General features: G+C 36.8%; 1 protein-coding gene across 8 annotated transcripts; it reads right to left on the reverse strand.

Moving 5' to 3' along the window:
• Positions 1-4,262: 4,262 nt before the first annotated feature.
• LOC102608196 (uncharacterized) lies at positions 4,263-18,212 on the reverse strand. Of its 8 annotated transcripts, XM_006490791.4 has the most exons (19): positions 17,155-18,209; positions 16,055-16,597; positions 13,850-15,973; positions 13,652-13,768; positions 13,327-13,509; positions 13,166-13,228; positions 12,422-12,493; positions 12,014-12,277; positions 11,796-11,915; positions 9,668-9,727; positions 9,498-9,538; positions 9,280-9,357; positions 6,556-6,640; positions 6,241-6,402; positions 5,602-5,690; positions 5,329-5,430; positions 5,128-5,216; positions 4,778-4,935; positions 4,263-4,700 (listed from the first exon to the last, which is right to left on the reverse strand). In XM_006490791.4, the coding sequence occupies exons 1-14, from the start codon at positions 18,037-18,039 to the stop codon at positions 6,271-6,273; spliced, it is 4,767 nt and encodes a 1,588-aa protein (XP_006490854.2). In that variant the 5' UTR covers positions 18,040-18,209; the 3' UTR covers positions 4,263-4,700; positions 4,778-4,935; positions 5,128-5,216; positions 5,329-5,430; positions 5,602-5,690; positions 6,241-6,270. The 8 variants fall into 8 exon arrangements, with proteins under 8 accessions (XP_006490854.2, XP_006490853.2, XP_006490856.2 ...); XM_006490790.4 differs by having other exon boundaries at positions 4,263-4,935; XM_006490793.4 differs by having other exon boundaries at positions 4,263-4,935; positions 16,055-16,604; positions 17,155-17,303.
• Between the last annotated feature and the right edge of the window lie 304 nt (positions 18,213-18,516).

The following is an 18,516-nucleotide window of genomic DNA, read 5'->3' on the forward strand; positions in this document are numbered from 1 at the left end:
TTTCTTTGGTCATCATCATGCAATAAGTCAATAGGGGGTAAGGACCTATTTGACACAAATGATAGAAACCATTCCCGTAGTTGGAAAAATATGAAAAACCGGAGGATTCAGACGTTATTCTCCAGTGAAGTAGGACCTACTTGTAGGTGAGTGAATGCTGGTGAATTTAGTGAAGTTAAGAAAAAGAAATGGAATGGAAATAGGGGAGAGGAAGATACTGAGGAATCTCCCAAGAATCTCCTGTGGATATGTAAAATGGTGTTACTTAAAATCTGACGCAAGAAAACAAATATGGGAATGTGTGGATTTTGAACCCGAAAATGCTCCCCCCAAGTTCCAACGCCCATGGTGGCCCGCTACATTGCTTACACGCAGAGGAAACAGGGGGGGAAAAAATAAAACAATTTTTTAGCTTGATTGTCCGGATTTTGGGTCGGAAGATTATAATTGGTTTTCAAAACAAAGCAAAATTGATCTACAAGAACAAACACTGTTATGCAGATATTTGCTCTAAGAGATTATTAACAAACGGGTCAAATAGTTGTTAGCTCATATCATAGCTACTTCATCACATCATGATGATCATTCCCAAGAGAGCTCATGATTAATATCTAATAGAACATCACAAGAATTTAATTGTAATAAAATTGTCGATAAGATGATCGTTCAAATCTGATGGGCCAAATATTCTTGCATTCTATTCTCATTGGTGATATCTAACAAAAATATTAAACTCCAAAGGCATCTTCTGCAGTGAACTGACAAGAAAAAAAGCTAAACTCTGCAATGCTATGTGCCAGATGATCATTAGTAATTCTGAAAAAAAATGAAATCCGAATAATATTTATTAACATTGCCATAAAATAATACCTTTAAATGGCTTCTCAGATGGATCCCATTTCTTGATTGGAAATGCCCCCTTTCCATATTTAGTTACCACAAACTCAAAAGCACTAGACCCATCCATCAAATTAACTACACGTTCAAGTTAATTTTGGCTGAAGTGGCGTAGAAGATAAGCGCGATACAAATGTTACTTCGTCATCAAACAATTAACAGATGCAGATATTTGCAATTGAATGTTGTTAATTTAGAAAATATATAAATCAAGCCAGAAGCGACTGCTGTTTTCTTGATCTACCCAATCGGTCAAGGAAGTTTTTCTGATGGTATGCCTCTAGGAATCTCTGGTACTTTCAATTTCATGATTGTATTCCAGGCTGAGCACAACATCCTTATGCACCCATTCCACATGTTAGGCGTAGCTGGTGTATTCGGCGGCTCCCTATTCAGTGCTATGCATGGTTCCTTGGTAACCTCTAGTTTGATCAGGGAAACCACAGAAAATGAATCTGCTAATGCAGGTTACAGATTCGGTCAAGAGGAAGAAACTTATAATATCGTAGCTGCTCACGGTTATTTTGGCCGATTGATAACAACGAAATACTAATTAATTCAAGCTCAACATTGCTTGAGGTTAGTTATCAGTTGAAAATCTAACAAGGCACTATATTTATGAAATAAATATATTTACACGATCATTCAAATTCTATGGTTTAAATACCCAATTCTGGTTTGATGAAATCTGACAAATCATCACGATTATTGAATTCTGATAGCATTGAATCACTCTCGTCGCTAATGTCAAAAAAGTAAAGCTGGAACCCGGTCACTAGCGTCGTTGGTCCTCGCCAATAAATCACGATAATCTATACAAATCGGCCAGTTGAGATCCTCCAATGTCTTCTGAACATGCTCGTGAGCATAGACAGGAATCCCAGTTATCCTGTCAACGTCAATCAGCTCCAATTTCTGTGATTTGAGTTTGAGCACCCTAAATTTCTCTCCATCATAATAATGTTCACGCTTAATTCATCAGTAACCTCTGCATTCTGCTGAATGTTAATATGGTCACATAATGAAGTACAGCATGTGAATTTGGCTGAAAAGGCTTATGGAAATCTTCTGCAATATAGGTTAAGGATCACCACAACACTCCCGCCATTTTCCTGCATGCGTAGAAACACAATAAAGATTCATTTAAATTAACTGACCAAGAAAATTAATGCAAGTAATGGTATTCAACATTTGCAGAAGTTGCTGCAAGCATGCGCACAAGTCCTGTACAGTGATCAGCATGTTGTAGTGAAAAAATTCTTGACATTTGTAATGTACTACTCAATTTCCTTGTTGACACCTAGGATCAATTGTGATGAACAGCTAGGTAATTTGCAACAAGGCCCAATTGCTGCTATGCTCTTCAGCCGGTCACCCAGAAATGGTGGATTGGGAACTTCAGGTTATCAAATTGTTTGAGATTATGAAGTTAGCCAGCAATTTATCAGCTCTTCTTTTATCCTTCTCACATACCCTTAGAACGGTAGGTTGAAGAGAACTCTTGGCTTTCCTATTTGGAGCTGAAGTTGAAATGATTTCAGATTCTAGATCATTATTATTTGAAGAGATCGAACACCTAGCTTTCTCTTTAGTGAGTATGAATTGCGTGAAATGCTGCAATTCAAACATCTTCAGGAATGTCAGGGCCTCAAACTCACTCAAGATAAATGTGATTTAATCCTAGGAATGCCTCCAGCAAAACGCCTGTCGTAAAACTTGCACAAAAACCGGTCATTTAAGTCCAACTTGGAGGGCAGCAGTTCGAACCCTCTCAAGCGCAATGTGGGGTATTTTCTTCCTTAATTATATCGTATAATTGTGCGAAATTAATCTTCTCCCTTACCAAAATGTGAGTGGAGTAGACATTCCTCAAATATTAGTGAGCATTGATGTAAGTTGGTCCCATAAGCATTGATGTAAGTTAATCCCAGTAATAATCTGATTTGTAAATATCAATTATATTCTCATGTAATATGAATTGTAATTTGAGCAGTAATCTCATGTAATAATAATAAAATAAAAAATCTACATATTCCCAAAATATGTCTCTCTCCCTACCCATATTTGCTCTTTTCATTATATTGTGCGGATGGGAAAAAGCAAAATAAGAGAAATTTAATGAGGATCCCATCAAAAAAATTAAAAAATTAAAAAGTTGCTTGACGGAATTCAAATTCAAGCAAAATTAGCCTCAGGTTGGTTTGAACACAACATCTAGGACTAATTCGTACGTTCCAAAAGTTGGAAGATACAAATGCAGCTACAAGTGCAATCCTCTTTTCAACGGTAGAAGTTCACGTGCTGACAACAGAAACTCTATGCACGAATTGATAAAGAAAACAAATTACACGATAAGAGAAAACTGAAATCAAGCCAGTCCAAGCAAGGTAACAATATGCGGATGACTGATACATATGATCATGTGAAGCGGTTAAATTAGACATAAAAACTTCACACAAGAATCACAATTACAGGCAGAGAGAATATTAAGTTTCCTTAATTTATCAAGTCCACGAACGAGGTACTACACACACACATATACAGAGGGAGGGAGGGAGAGAGCCGTCAAATTAAGGTGAGGAAAATCAAAACTTACAATTGTGAAGTAAAAACTCCTAGCATAAGAGAAAGCTATCAGACAATTGTACACAGTTATTTTATCTCTTAGAAGCCTATTATTGCTGTTGCAAATACAGAGACACAATTGTAATACATAAATTTGTGCTACAAGCTAATATGCATTACATATATATATAGGCTCTTCAAAATGACGTAATTTCTATCAAGTCATTACCATAATTTAACAAATTTACATGATTATTCAAAGGGTTCGGCTATGTTAGAGTTCACCTACGGTAGAGCACGAATCTCAGCTACACGCGTAAAATGATAAATAATAAATAATGAGTTATAACGAACTTTTTATTATTTATCACTTTACATATGTGGTTGAAATCTGTGTTCCATTGTAGGTGAACTCCAACATAGTCATAACCTTATTCAAATCCTACAGTTTAAGTATATGAAGTTCTGGTTGATGACATGACATCTAACAAATCATCAAGATCACTGAACTTTGATAGCATCCAATCACTCTCGCTCTTAATTTCAAATAAATCATCACAATCTCAGCTACACACGTAAAGTGATAAATAATAAATAATGAGTTATAATGAACTTTTTACTATTTATCACTTTACTTATGTGGTTGAGATATGTGTTCCATTGTAGGTGAACTCCAACATAGTCATAGCCTTATCCAAATCCTATAGTTTAAGTATATGAAATTCTGGTTGATGACATGACATCTGACAAATCATCAAGATCACTTAACTTTAATAGCATCCAATCACTCTCGCTCTTAATTTCAGATAAATCATCACAATCATTTCACTCAGATAGCCAAGGAACCTGATCAATGTCAATGATCACAAGTAAACCATGATAATGTACATTGTCTCCCAGTTCAGAACCTCCAAAACATTTTGAACGTTAAGGCAAAAAACAATTAGAACCTTCAAAACATTTTGAACATAAAGAAAAGTACTATCACTCAATTTACACACGATAATATTCATATATACAAATAAACAGAACAGAGATGTAGGTAAACGGATAAATGAAGGAAAAATTTGGTGCATCTTCTTTGTATCAATGGAACAGGTCCAGCCCTCCCAATTCAGTGTAGCAAATGCCCCATCCGAAATGGTTTTCAACATCAGTCAAGAATATGTGCATATGCATATTAATAGAGTCCAATCCTGATATATCCAAACAGTCCGGCTTATCTTCCAGCACCTTAGCTGCAGACAAGAAACAAGAAGCAATGCAAAAACAGGAAGACAAGCTGGAACTTTAACGACAGTCTGCAGCAAAATACCTTCACCGAAACACAGACAAGATGCAACAATGCTGTAAGCCGCACCCAAGAAACTTGTCTTCCTTGTGCTTGTCTGTATGTAAAATGAACTGACACAGTATGGCAGCTTTACTGAATGAACTCCTGTTCATGCGCACAAGACACTGCTGCAACATAGGCTGATATAAAAATCGTCTAATAAGTACGATAAACAATGAACTAAAAACCAGAATTGTAAATGTATAACTCACAAATAAATATGTCCAGAATCTACCTAACCAAATTAACTAATTATATCCAAATATTATAAAATAGCAATGCAGATAAAATATCCAAAATAGATTCTCCCCATAAACAATAAAATGTAGTACCTTCAGGAAGATAGAAGTCCACCAAAAAGCTGACAGGTAAAATCCCCAGATATGGTAGTGGTTTTCTGCCAGCTTTATCCCCATCTTCACTAAAATATAAAAATCGTAAAAGCAAAATCAAAACAGACATGTAAGGGATTAATCTGGGGTAAAACTAACAAGTAAGAAGGATATATAACGAAGGTTATTTCATAGGCTCACGTGATTTATGAAAACTTGACTTTCTCATTATTTTGTGTCTGTCTGTCTGCGCGTGCTATAAGCAGGGGGGGAGGGAGGAGAGCTTGGGGGAAAGAAAGGCGCCTAAAGGTAAGAAACAATAAATACAAATATAGTTACACTAAACTTCACACTAACACTGGGAAACAGCAAAAAAAATTATTTGAAGTTGAGGATTATGACATTATTGAATTCTTAGAATGAGTAACTGGCGAGGCCAGAAAAAGGAAAAATAGAAAGACAGGACACACTAACATTCTAAAGAATTCCTTTCTTAAGCTTATAACTGGTTTTCACCATGCCCCAAAAGTCCCTGTTTCATCAATCTCCATGTGCAGCATTTTCTGCATTAAACATGCAAAATGTTAAAAGATTATGGAATTTTCATTTTCCATTTGGGGATTAGTAAACCTACAAACAAGAAATTATGACTTGGAAAAGCTGATTATAGTTGCATAAATTCCCCAAACAATCAATGACTGTCATGTAACAAATCTTTGATTACATGTTTTGCTGCAACCCCTAGCCCAACCAAAACAAAAACAACCCCCCCCCAAAAAATGGGGGGGGGGGGGGGGGGTGTTATTGGGGGGAATTACAAACACCCTTATTCCTTGCGTAATGAGTTCTCACACCCAAAAAGAAATACAATGCAAGTGTTAAGGAATTCTCAAATAAAATGGGAATAGGATTAGCATAAAAAAAAATGAAATTTTCCTTCGTCCACCCCATTACCTTTGAGAAAAAAATGAAATAAAAGAATAAATAATGCCTGAAGGATCTTATTATCTGCTATTCCTGAGTCACCAACTTCAGAATTATAAGCATTCATGATGCTAGTATTATGTTGCAGCCAACTCTAAGCAATAACAATATAAATGGCCAAAAGAATACCTTCCCATGAGAAAAAATCTTCAGACCTTCCTATGATATGAATAAACTGATACTTGGTATGATCTTTGGGAGCAATCTGTATGGGGGCCTTGAACATTGATCATCAGCAGGGGTAAGGCTAGTAAGCTCACTCTCCAAGATTGAATAAGCATCTGAGAATGCCTGCACCACACAGTATTTTATATTTCTTAAGAGAAAGATCAGACATATAGCAACAATCAGACAAATATTTACATCAAAGAAAAGACTAGCAGATTCATGCTATGAACAGTTTCCCATCAGATCATAATAAATCCAACAAGGACCAAGGCTAACCTTAATACACTGATGTATCCGAAAGCAATTTCTCCCCACATTATTTGTTGGAAAACGAGGATCATCAATGTGTATTGGATCAATGCTACAAAATTCAGTAGACCAGCATGTTATGATAGAGAGGTAATAATACGGGAAACCAAGACAATGAAACGACCCACCTCAATCTGAAAGAGCAATTTTTTACTAACTATATGAAAGAAAATTGAACCAATCAACAAGTAAAGCCAAGAATCCAGCTCTAAATTGTGCTGTTGTTACCTTTGTGATCCAAAATAATAAATAAACCATAAACATAGACTCAAAGCCAACTTTAACAAATTTTGGAAACCTTAAGTATTATTTTTTCTTGATTTCGATGCATTATCCCAAGTAGTGCTAAAATGGGAGAAATGCTTGGTGCAAAAAATTAAATTGAAAATTTTTTAGATTTCTCAATCTAAACTCTCTCTACACTTCCCACACTTCAATCTCTCTTAAATGGGTGCTTCCTTAGGAATTTAGGAAAGCACATCAAAATCCCGTCCAAGACTACAAGCTTTCCAAGCCCATTCCCAAATTTGGCAAAACCCCAAGCACACAATATTTCACTATTTTATTCACTTTCTCATGCCTTCACTTTTGTGTGTATATATACATAGTCATTATCTAATAAGGGTTCCCTTACATTAGAAAAACACAAATTTCAATATACTACATAACAAAACACACTGCATTAGATAGTGTGTTTTTCTTCTCTTTAAGGTGATCCCTTACTTTCATTAAGTGAAGGATCCCTCATTGGAAAATTACACCATATTTGTTTTTCCAGTTATCCTCTACCTTTAATCTTAATCATTGATAGACTAAGGTTGAAAAATTGTGTAAAAACTTATGTAAAGTTAAGGGGCCACAAATCCATCTCTCTCTCTCTCTCTCTCTCTCTCTCTCTCTCTCTCTCTATATATATATATATATAGGGAGGGGCTAAGTTACGTGCACGTAACTTACGTCCCCCTCACAGCTACAGTACCCATGGTGGGGTCGGGTACTGTAGCCGTGAGGGGGACGCAAGTTACGTGCACCTAACTTAGCGCCAGCCATATATATATTGCTACCTTACATTTGCTGTAAGGTACAAGCAGACAAAAAAATCAATAACTGACCCACCTGGCTCCACCTCCAATTACTGATTTCTGCCTAACCATACCTTACAACAAATGTAAGGTAATGTAAGGTACCCAGGCTCTATACACAATCATTCTAAAGTAAGGATGGATTGATGTGAGTGTTAGATATATCCAATGGCTTACATTGGAATGTATTTGTATGGCTAAGGTCTATTTATGTCAGTGAAAAGTTTTCCTCTCAATTTATTACACAAAAGACAATGGAATGAGAGCAGAAAAGTTTTCTTTTGTCATCAAACGAATGGCTCAACTAAGCCCAGTCATAATTTTCTTGATATCCTTGCTAAAGAAGAGTCATATATAGAATAACTTTCCAATAAGGGTCCCTCTTTTTAATAAAATGAGGACCAAACTAAAAGATAAGAAAAACACACTCTAATGTAGTGTGTTTTGTGTCCTTTAGTTAATTGTATGTGTTTCTCTGCTTTTAACTTAGTCCTCCTTTTATTAAGATGAGGAATCCTTCATCAGAAGAGGACTCATATATAAATATGTACAGAGTCGTACCAAAGGGTTGATGTTTGCAAGAAAAATTCATTCGGATGGAGCTAAAAGGGGAAAAATAACACAAATTGCGATACAATGAAAGACATTAGAAAAAAGCAAATTGGAGTCCATGTTTTATGGTCTTTTAGCTCCATCTGCATTTTAAATGCATTTCAAAGTCATTCAAATGTCTATATATATTGGGTGCTTTTCCAATCCAGGAATCTCGGATTGGAAAAGCACCCGAGATGCTTGTGTAGCGTTTGGATGTGAACCAAAGGCCACAATCTGCTACACATTGTGGGGCCCATCATGTGCAACAGATAAATTAAAAGAAAAAGGTAAAGGTCTCAGTCCAACAATTCCTACATATAATATAATCCAGGACTCGGTCTAGGGCCCTATTTACAGCAGATTGTGAAACCAAAGGTGACAAAAGCATCCCCCTTAGGCCCTTTTTTGTCTTTTTAATTTATTTATTGCACATCGTGAGCTCCATCACGTGCACCAGATCGTGGCCTTTGGATTCACATCCAAAAGCAATAAAAGCATCCAGGACGCTTTGCCAATTCAAGATTTCCATATTAGAAAAACACCCTTTACATAAAAATAAAAGAGAAGAAAATGTGGGTGCTTCAGGTTTAAAATTTGGGGAAGAGTACGGAAAATTTTGATTTTGGAAGGAATTTTAAGGTGTTTTAAACCCAATATCCTTATAGAAGCACCCTTTGAACAGAGATTGAGGTGTAGGAAGTGTGAAGAGAAAGTTTAGACTTTCTTTCACTGTTGCACTACTTGGGGTTATAATGCATAGGAATCAAGAGAAAATTCCAATGTTCATTAGCTAAAGTTCCTAAAATTTAGTAAAGTTAGATTTAAGTCTAATTTATATTTTGTGAATTATTTTTAGAACAAAAGGGTAACAACAAAACAATTTGAACTAGATTTCCGGCAAAATATTTACTAATTGATTGGATTTAGTTTTGTTAGATAAAATTAGAAAAGACTCACCCTACTAGCTCACGGTGGGTCATTTTAGACATGTTAATAAAAAACAAAGAACTATTACCTATAACCTCTTTCCCTTTTAATATACACACCACTTCCTTGCACTGAGATACGCATTTGGCGAGGATCAAATACATTCCTGTATAATTTAAAATTAAAGTAATAAGATTATCATCAGTTAATGATAAATTATTCAGGATTGTCGAGTAAGTATAAATCCAGTGGATTACCATGTCGAACCATAAAAAGTGAAAACTATAGCATGAGCATTTGACTCACCCAAAGAAATACAAAAAATCCATCAAAAGTCTTCCGTAGTTCTGCAAGAACAATGAAGTTGCATATGATCCAAAGAAAATAACAAGAAAGAGAGAGAAACAAATCATATTAAACTATATGTGAAGAGATTATTGAAAACAAAAGAAAAAGAATTGAAAGAACAATTATACCTGATTAATAGGCCGGCCCAAATGATGCTCATGTTGTAAAAAACGTGTAATTAGTAACATCTGCAAAAAGATTGGAATATAGGGTTAAAATCCAAGCTCCAATGACATAAGTGTTCTTTTTAAATAAAAAATAAATCAAAATACTAAAAAAAGTGTGGCTGGTCTCATCAAAATCACAAAATGCATGTCCAAGAGTAAACAAACTAATTTGAACAGCTGGTTCTTCCACTCCTGATAAAGTCAGAAATTTAAACTACATATAAAGGTGATCAAGTGAGCTGCATAGGCTATAAGCAACGTAAATAGTCAGAAACCAGAACCTGATACGCAAGTTAAGAGCTGGAACTTTCAACACTCAAATGATCTGGCAAAAAGTACAACAACTAGGCCACATAACCTATATCAGGATTCATAGGATGTGAACTACTTCATAAGAAAAACACATCTGTGTTTTTTAATAAGAAATAAGAATAACACACGTGGGCATGCATCCATTCGCACATTATCAGCCTCTAAACACCCAAATCTATGATGCAAACAATTTTCTAGCAGCTCTAACTGTTGAAGATATGGCCAAGATAGGAATGGATGCTGCAAACGAACTTATATGGACCACTCGAATTAGGTCAAACAGGATTTGTTAAGGAAAATTTAGTACAACTCTTGTGGAGCTCATCTGATAGTGGAGAGAAGAAGCTTCAGATTCAGTATATTTAAGCAGGATACTAATGCACATGTAAATATTCCTTGTATCATTTCATTCTAACCTACTTGTCCACTTTGATAAAAAAACATCTTAAGAAGTGTCATGGGGCATTAAGTGAATCAATTTGCGCAACTATAGGAATACTATTATTGTTTGGTACACAATTATTTCCAAAACCAATTCAGCTGAGATACATATATACCTTTCATTCATATCTTCTCAATTATTTCTCTAGGGTCATTTATAAAAGTTTGTAGGTAGTGGATTCTTTCGGCAAAAGAATAGATGGCCCGCCTATGTTTGTACTAGGGATGGCAAAAATCCCCACGGGGATGGGTACCCTCGGGGATTTTCCCCATTCGGGGAGGGTACGGGGATAATTTTATACCCAATTTTTTTTTCGGGGAGGGGACGGGGAAAATTTTTTACCCAACTTTTTATTCGGGGAGGGGACGGGGATGAGGTGGAATCCCCATCCCCTACCCATTTCCCCATTTTAATTTTTAATTTTATTTTTATTTTTAAAATTACTAATAAATAAATAACAAAATTATAAATATTGTTAAAAATAATAAATATCAAAATAGTTGTATGTTGGGAAAGTGGTCACCCTTTGCCGGGAATTAGTTGAAGAGTATTAATTGAAGTTTTCACCAACTGTTTATTGCTTTGATTATACTGGTAGTAGTTCTTCTACTAGATCTACAGGGGATTCTTATAAGAAAGCAACCAAATGGATGACAGGTTTTAATGATTATGTAAACAATGGAGATTGTGCAGTTGTTGCAGATGAATTAGATTCATATTTGGATGAGAAAGTTATATCTCGGATGGAAGATTTTAATATTTTGAGTTGGTGGAAGACAAATGCTAATAGGTATCCTACATTAGCTCGAATTGCTAGAGATATTTTGGCAATTCCAATTACAACAGTTGCTTCTGAATCAGCTTTTAACACTAGTGGTAGAGTTGTGAGCTCATACCATAACAAACTTCATCCAAGCACATTGGAGGCCTTAATGTGCTGTCAAAGTTGGTTACGAGCTTACAATAGCGGTATGAGTTTATTTTAATATGATTAATTTAAAATCGAAAATAAAAAATGTATTAGACTATTAATTATTCGGGGACCGGGGACCCTCGGGGATCCCCTGTTATTATTCGGGGAGGGGATGGGGATTCTCTCAAGCAATTTTGACGGGGACGGGGAGGGGACGGGGACATATGCAAAACATCGGGGATGGGTATGGGGAGATTGGTCCCCTCCCCTCCCCTCCCCATTGCCATCCCTAGTTTGTACAGCTTATATACATGTATCATTGTCTAGTTCAGTACTTGTATCAACACTTAAATAGACAGGGCAATAACATAACATTAACATGCCACATATGGTGTAGATATGGGTACTGCAGAATGACTGACCAGGCAATAGGAACTTAAGCCACCAGAATAGGACTGGTCAAGGCTACGATCTGCCAAGAACTGTTTTAGCACCAAAGCAAGGGGTGTTGAAGCTGGAAACTGCTCCGTCAGCTCTTTGACCTGCAAGCAACAAATAGAGAATTTCAAATGAAACCTAAAATCATCAGAACGTGATATTCAAAAGCTAAATTATGAATGCTTTCAGGACAAGAATTTACCAGGTCTGTAGTTTGGAGTCCAGTATGAGATGGAGATTTGAAACTAATGTCAAGACGAACTGATGTCGCTGCCTTAATATTATCGGAACTTGTATGTGAGCACTTTGGTGAGGCAGAGTCATCTAAGGCAACCATATCAGAATGAACATGGTTGTCATGTTTTAATGTTGTATGAGCTGCATCTTCTTTTGGGGATTGTACACTAGAAGCAGCAGAAGCAATCAAATCGTGGGGAACTTCCACCACAAGCATAATAATTGGTATCTAAGAGCAGAAAAATACCGGCATGAGAAGAAAAATTATGAGATAACTGCTACAAAAAGAAAGCAACTGCAAGATATCAAAGAAGATGAATAACAGCTACAACAAAAAAGAAACTGACAGATATCAAAGAAGATGAACCATTACAGCTGTATTTTCCACGGTCTTCAAAGAATCACTTTTTACCCACTCCTGGTTAGCAAGATATCTAGCTGCATGCTGGGAGACAAATATCAAGTGTCAGTTTTCCAACAGGATAGAGTTAAAGCAATTTCTGAAAGCTTCAATTAGGAGACATCACGAACATATTTTCTGCCCAACTGTCAATGTAACAGCCAAACTAAATAGAGTGAATGGCTGGAGGGAAATCAAATTCAAGTAAGTGAGATTCAAGCGAAAGGAGTACAGTGCAGCCATGATGAAATAAAAATACTACAGTGATAACAAATCTTCAATACGTATAAAAGGAAATTTGGAAAAACAAAATTCAATTAATTTACTAATCACTAAATGGAGATGAGAATGCTAAACTTATAAGGTCTAGTACAACAAGCAAGAGGAGAATTGGAAAAAAAAAATCTGCAAAATTCACAATTGATCATAGAAAATTGCCTAAGCGCCAAATTCAAACTTTTGAACACTTTACTGCTAATTTGGCATAAGGCTCTTGATTAGGATAGAAGCAGACAAGCAATACACAGAAAAGATAAAATTAATAGTTTGATGAATTTCTACAAGTCAATTAGATAAAATACATGCAATAGTGTACCAGCAACTCTAAAAAGTTTGAACCTAAAGAGGCAAATGTAGGGATGTAAACCACATGACAACAAAAAATCAGCAAAAGCCATACCATTAGTATTGTAAGGATTAATGATGCTAATAGTATACCTGAAGGCAAGTTTCTTTAATTCCATTACGACCCTCCAAAATCCCAGCTTCTTTGATAGGTTCCTAATGAGAAAAATTCAGCAGATGAGTTGTTCCAGGGAAAGCACTAGCACACAAGATAGAAGTAATCAAAAGGCAAACTGCATAAAGAAAGTGCCTACCAAATTCCTCACTGGAGGGAGACAAACCACAAGGTCTACATCACTGGAAGGAAGGGACAAACCAGTCGCATTTGAACCAAAGATGTTTGTCCTAGACCTGGGCCACAAGACTTGGAGAGAACGTGTAACCCGCTTGACAGCCCAATTAATATAAGGCTTTCGAGCTGTATTCTCTGCAGCAACCTTCAACATCATCATATGATGTAATCAACGATCATGAAGAATCAAGTAATGATTAAAGTAATGGCTTAAAGCTACATAAATCTAGAATCAATTTCAATTGAGGCAATGAAATTTTTTTCTTTTGAAAAAAAAAGGGTTGTACCTGCTTGCAGAAAGAGTCGATTTCCTCATGAAGAAGGCTGTGCATCAAAGAGAGTGACGCCTTTCTGGTTGGGCAGTTCTGTACCTCCAGTGGCTGCAACGGAAATGCCACATCTGGCTGGATAAAAATATCATAAATCCATTATTGGAATGCAGAACCCACTTAGATAAGAATGTAGCGACCAGAAGCTACACTTACATGTTCTTGGTCACGAGCTAGCTGGGAAATTGCAATCAAATGATCTTGCAACAAAGCACCAGAGAGGGGCTGAATCATTGGATGGGCTGAAAGATTTTTATTTCTCCATGAAGGCCAAACAACTTCAGAACCATCCATACGCACACAACCTTCCTCTGATGTTGTTCCTTCATGGTACCAACCTCTCACACCCCAATGTCTAGGGCTTGAGCTACCAGATCTAACAGTTGGAAAGCCCCTGGTTTTTCTGGAGTCACTCACAGGAGAGGGTGGAGGTGGACGTGGAGCCCGAGGGACACAAAGTACTACAGGTGATGGTGGTCGCTTTATCCGAGGCTGCTCCCGCCTAGAAGGAGGGACACATGGGCTTTTATGCTCATGACTACGCTTAAAATCAGATCTTGATCTTTCCCGTGATAAATTAGGGATGATGATAGGCCGCAAAATGGGGCAAGGCAGTGTATCTAAAGCCTTAGAATCAACATCACCAGATAAACTGGCAAAAGACCCAGAGATTTCCTCCTCTGTTGCTACATCTGTAGTTGTTGATGACGAATGCAACACCTTGCCAGGTACTTCATTTCCAGGAACAACATAACTAAATGCCTGATGTCCAGGGCCCAGAGGATCGAAAGGAGAACAAAATGAAGCAGCAGTTGGTGAAGTCAAACCATTTGTACTATAAGAAGAAGAGAAAGCAACCATGTCATCGACAGCTCTTTTAATGTCAGCTTCATGCCAAGCCCATGAGCTATCATCAGAACTAAGTGAAGGAGGCCGAGAGAAACCTGTCCCTGGATGATCAGAAGTATTCCAATACATCACACCACCACCAAAGTACTGATTATAATCTATCCCAGAAACTGTGTGAACCTCTAATTCTTCCTCAGATAGCCAATGACTGTCGCATTCGTCACCTTGTTCCTGTGTAGTTGTTGGTTCAGGCAAGTCCATGAAATCACCCGAACACTTTCCCTCATCATCAGAGGTCTTCGCATTAAACTGCATACCCTTCGTAGCAAAATTCTGCTGAAAACCAGACTGCCGAGATGATATAAATCCAGAATCGTAATTACACGTAACTGATGGTGCAATTCCAGAAACATTTTGAACCATTGGGGGCCAATCTAAACTCATCGGCAAAGGCTGAGACAAAATTTGGTTGCACCCACCATCAAAAGGGTGATTTCTGGCCTGATGCAATGTGGGAACAAAAGGTTGACGGACGTGATTATGCCAGTTGTGACCAACATCAAGATGCAATCTATCAGTGGCAGGTAGGAGATGTGAACTAATGGAGGGAAAATAAACAGGTGCAATAGTAGGCCACTCATACGAAGGGCATTCTAAAGAGCTTTTCAGGGCTGTACCGAAGAAACTTTCATTTCTTTGATCTTGAGTCACAGCAGATTCCTTTTTGATTTCAAGGGCTTCTATTCCCTTGTCAGGAAGAACTGATATTGCCCCAGTTTCACTTTCATGAAAGGAATTCTGAAAGTTGATCCCACTAATACTATTGCCAAAAGCATTATCAAGATCCCTTGCAGGCATATCAGGAGATATTATATTACATTCTACCTTACTGTCTGTAGTTTCTTGTAAGAAATGTTGAGTTTGGTTATCTATCCTACCATTTGAGAACCGGCGACATTCTGAATTTACAGAATTAACTACACAATCTTCTTGAGTACTCTGAGTAGCAATACCTTCTCTTGCAGGTACACTAGCAGAAGTACAAGAACTCTGATTTGATGCAAGGACATTGCTACAGGTTGAATTATCAACAGAAACATTCTGAGCGGACAACTTATCATACTTTTCCACCTCATCTTGCAAACTAATAGAGGAAGAAGTTTCTAAGACTGATACTTTAGGATCTTTCACAGGAACTGGATTGTTATAAGTACAATTTTTATTTTTATTCTTCACTGTCTTAGTCTTCCTTGCATTAGTTCGTCCTTTTCCAGCAACCAGTGCCCGAGCATGTTCCTGGTGACAGACTACCATCTCCATTTCTGAGGTTGACGTCTCCCTGTTAATATCCTTCCCATTAGATATGCCAGGCACCTTATCAGACCCCATCAAATCCACCTTCTCAGTATCAGTCAAGGCACCTTCAGGATCCTGAGATAAAATTTAGAAAATAAAAAGCTTTAGAAGTTCCAAAATACATATTTGAAGTAGATTTCAACAAAGAACTAGTACCTTAGGAAGTTTATCTAATGAAAGCTCATCCAAGGCTGACTTAGGCAAGGGGTTCTGTCTTTTCGTACTACAGGCCCTGCACTTTTTTCTACGGCCAATTGTGCTTGGCTTTTCCTTCGATTTATTAGGTGAAGACTTGAAGTTTCCTTCTCCAAAAAGTTCAAGTTTTGTGCAATCAAGTGAAACAACCATAAGAAGTCCTCGCAGTTTTCTCAGTAGACAATCAGTAGTAGTACTGACAAACCTCAGAGAGCTGAAAAATATCTTTTCTATATCATATTCATTATGCTGACTAGATAATACCATGGTAGTAATATCCTGAAGCACAAACAAACCAGAAAAAACAGTAGCTAATGAAGCAGGTATCCCAGAAAGCGAAGCTGGTGAAATGGCTAATCCACATTCCACGTCAACTGAAAGTGTTGAGATAGTCCTTTGCAATGATTTGGAATGGTAGAACCGCGATGATTGTTTCATTCCTGCATTGAAGAGCCACATTCCATCCTCTAAGGCATTACTTGCCTCCTTTAGAACCTCATGAGTCTGAAAACTTATAACAAAAAGATGTCAGGTCAGATATTGCTTTCATAATTTTCAAAGTATATCTAGAAGAAGCCAACCATAGATAAAGTGAATACAACTATAATCACTCTATTATCTTGACGCCCAAGTCAGAAAATTTCAAACAATAAAGCCATTGCAGCCATCAAGGTGACCTCTGATCGATCGAATACACAATTTTTAGTTAAATTTATTCAAAGCAGAGCCTGTAACGGGTAACAGCACCACACCTCACATATTTGTTAGACCAACAACCTTGTTAGGAAATTTTCTCCAGTTAACGTATGTAGAAACTTAATGTTTTATAAATTGTTTTACAAATCTCACATTGAATAATTTGAGAGTTCAGGCAAATAATTTATTAAGGTCTGAGCTAGGAAAAAAATTCATTCTTATATCCTCAAGTACTCATTTGATACATTCATCTAAAAGGCCCTACCTAAAACCATCTCCCACCCACACGAAAAAAAGTTTAATTTGAGATGATACTGCATTAAATCACTAAATCACGTTAAAATAACAGGGTTCCGAGACAACACCAGAGATTTTGCAGCTTTTCCGAGTATCACAGTCAAAACTTTCCTTCTCATTGCATCATCCAAATTCATCCACCAGTCAACACATCCCTTCTTCCTCCAGTACACATTAGCAGCCATGCCTGCCGCATTTAGTTTCTCTTTCAACTTCACACCTCGTTTCTTCCCATTATTACAATTCAGCCACGCCAATCTCAAACCCACCTCTAACCTATTTACAATAAAAGCTTCAATACTGTAATAACCCTTTGCTTTTAACCAATCAAATTCAACCCAATCACCTGCCAACTCACTCTCTTCACCTCTCAAGAACCCGCCATTAGATATTTCATCCATTATATCAATAAACCGATCCACGTTTTCAACAAATTCTACACTTACTGTAAATGTATCAAGACAATTTACAGGACAAGACCACTCTTCAATCTTTTCACCTTCCCGTGAGCTAAACAACCGAGTGGATTCAAAAACCCACCGTCCCGACTCGTTTGACTCGGCAACCCTAGATAACAGACCACGTGACTTTTTGTAACACAAACCAGGAAGATACGGCGGATCACGTGAGGGGAGGTCGGGAAGAATAATGAAGAATCCGTGACCGTTCGCACGGAGTTTGCCGAGCATTTGAATCAAGAGTTGAGCGAATTTCGAATCGACAATCGTGAGGTGAGCTTGGCGCTGATGTACAGTGAGTGACGCGAACCATTTTAAAATTGAGGATCGTGGGTTAGAACTTGGGTTAGGGTTTGAGGAAAGGGAATGCGAGTGATAAAGAGAGATGTGAGAGGTGAGTGAATCAATGAGTTGGTTCTGAGCCATTAGCGAGTTGGTGAAATATTCGGCTAATGGATTTTGCGATAAATTAGGCCTAGGGTTCGATTTCGACATTTTTTTTTTTTTGTTTGATGAATTTTTATTCAAAAAGCGCAGAGGAGACAGTTTATGAGAGCATTACAATCGGAGACGAATGTGAAAAAATGTCAGAGAGGGACTTGCGGGCGGTTAATGAAAAGTGAGAGCATCTCCAAAAAAGAATCGTTAATTTGATGGGTTTTGGCCATATTGATGTGCCTTCGAAAGTGAGTTTTTTATTATTTATTATTTTATATATGTAGTTGAGATTCATATTAGTTTATAAATTTGTTCTAACATAATTATAGTTTAATTTAATTTTTTAAATATCTATTTATTTTTTATGTGATAAAAAATTTAAAAAAAATATGTTATTGTCTAAAAAAATTTTAAATAAAAATAATTTAATGTTATTTTAATTAAATAAATATTTTTTTAAAGAAAAAATAAATGATAATTAAAGAATTTTTTTATTCTCTCTAATAAAAAATAATAAAATATAAATTAAAGAGG

The sequence above is a fragment of the Citrus sinensis genome, chromosome 3 (assembly GCF_022201045.2).
Source record: "Citrus sinensis cultivar Valencia sweet orange chromosome 3, DVS_A1.0, whole genome shotgun sequence".
Lineage (NCBI taxonomy): Eukaryota > Viridiplantae > Streptophyta > Magnoliopsida > Sapindales > Rutaceae > Citrus > Citrus sinensis.

Bases quoted from the DNA above. Each gene is read 5' to 3' on its own strand.
- LOC102608196 (XM_006490791.4), bottom strand. From the start codon at position 18,039: ATGTCGAAATCGAACCCTAGGCCTAATTTATCGCAAAATCCATTAGCC. The intron at 13,510-13,651 runs GTACAACCCTTT...ATGATGTTGAAG, and splicing joins TCGACTCTTTCTGCAAGCAG to GTTGCTGCAGAGAATACAGC. The intron at 6,641-9,279 runs GTAATAGTTCTT...TGAATTTTGTAG, and splicing joins AAAAGGGAAAGAGGTTATAG to CATTGATCCAATACACATTG.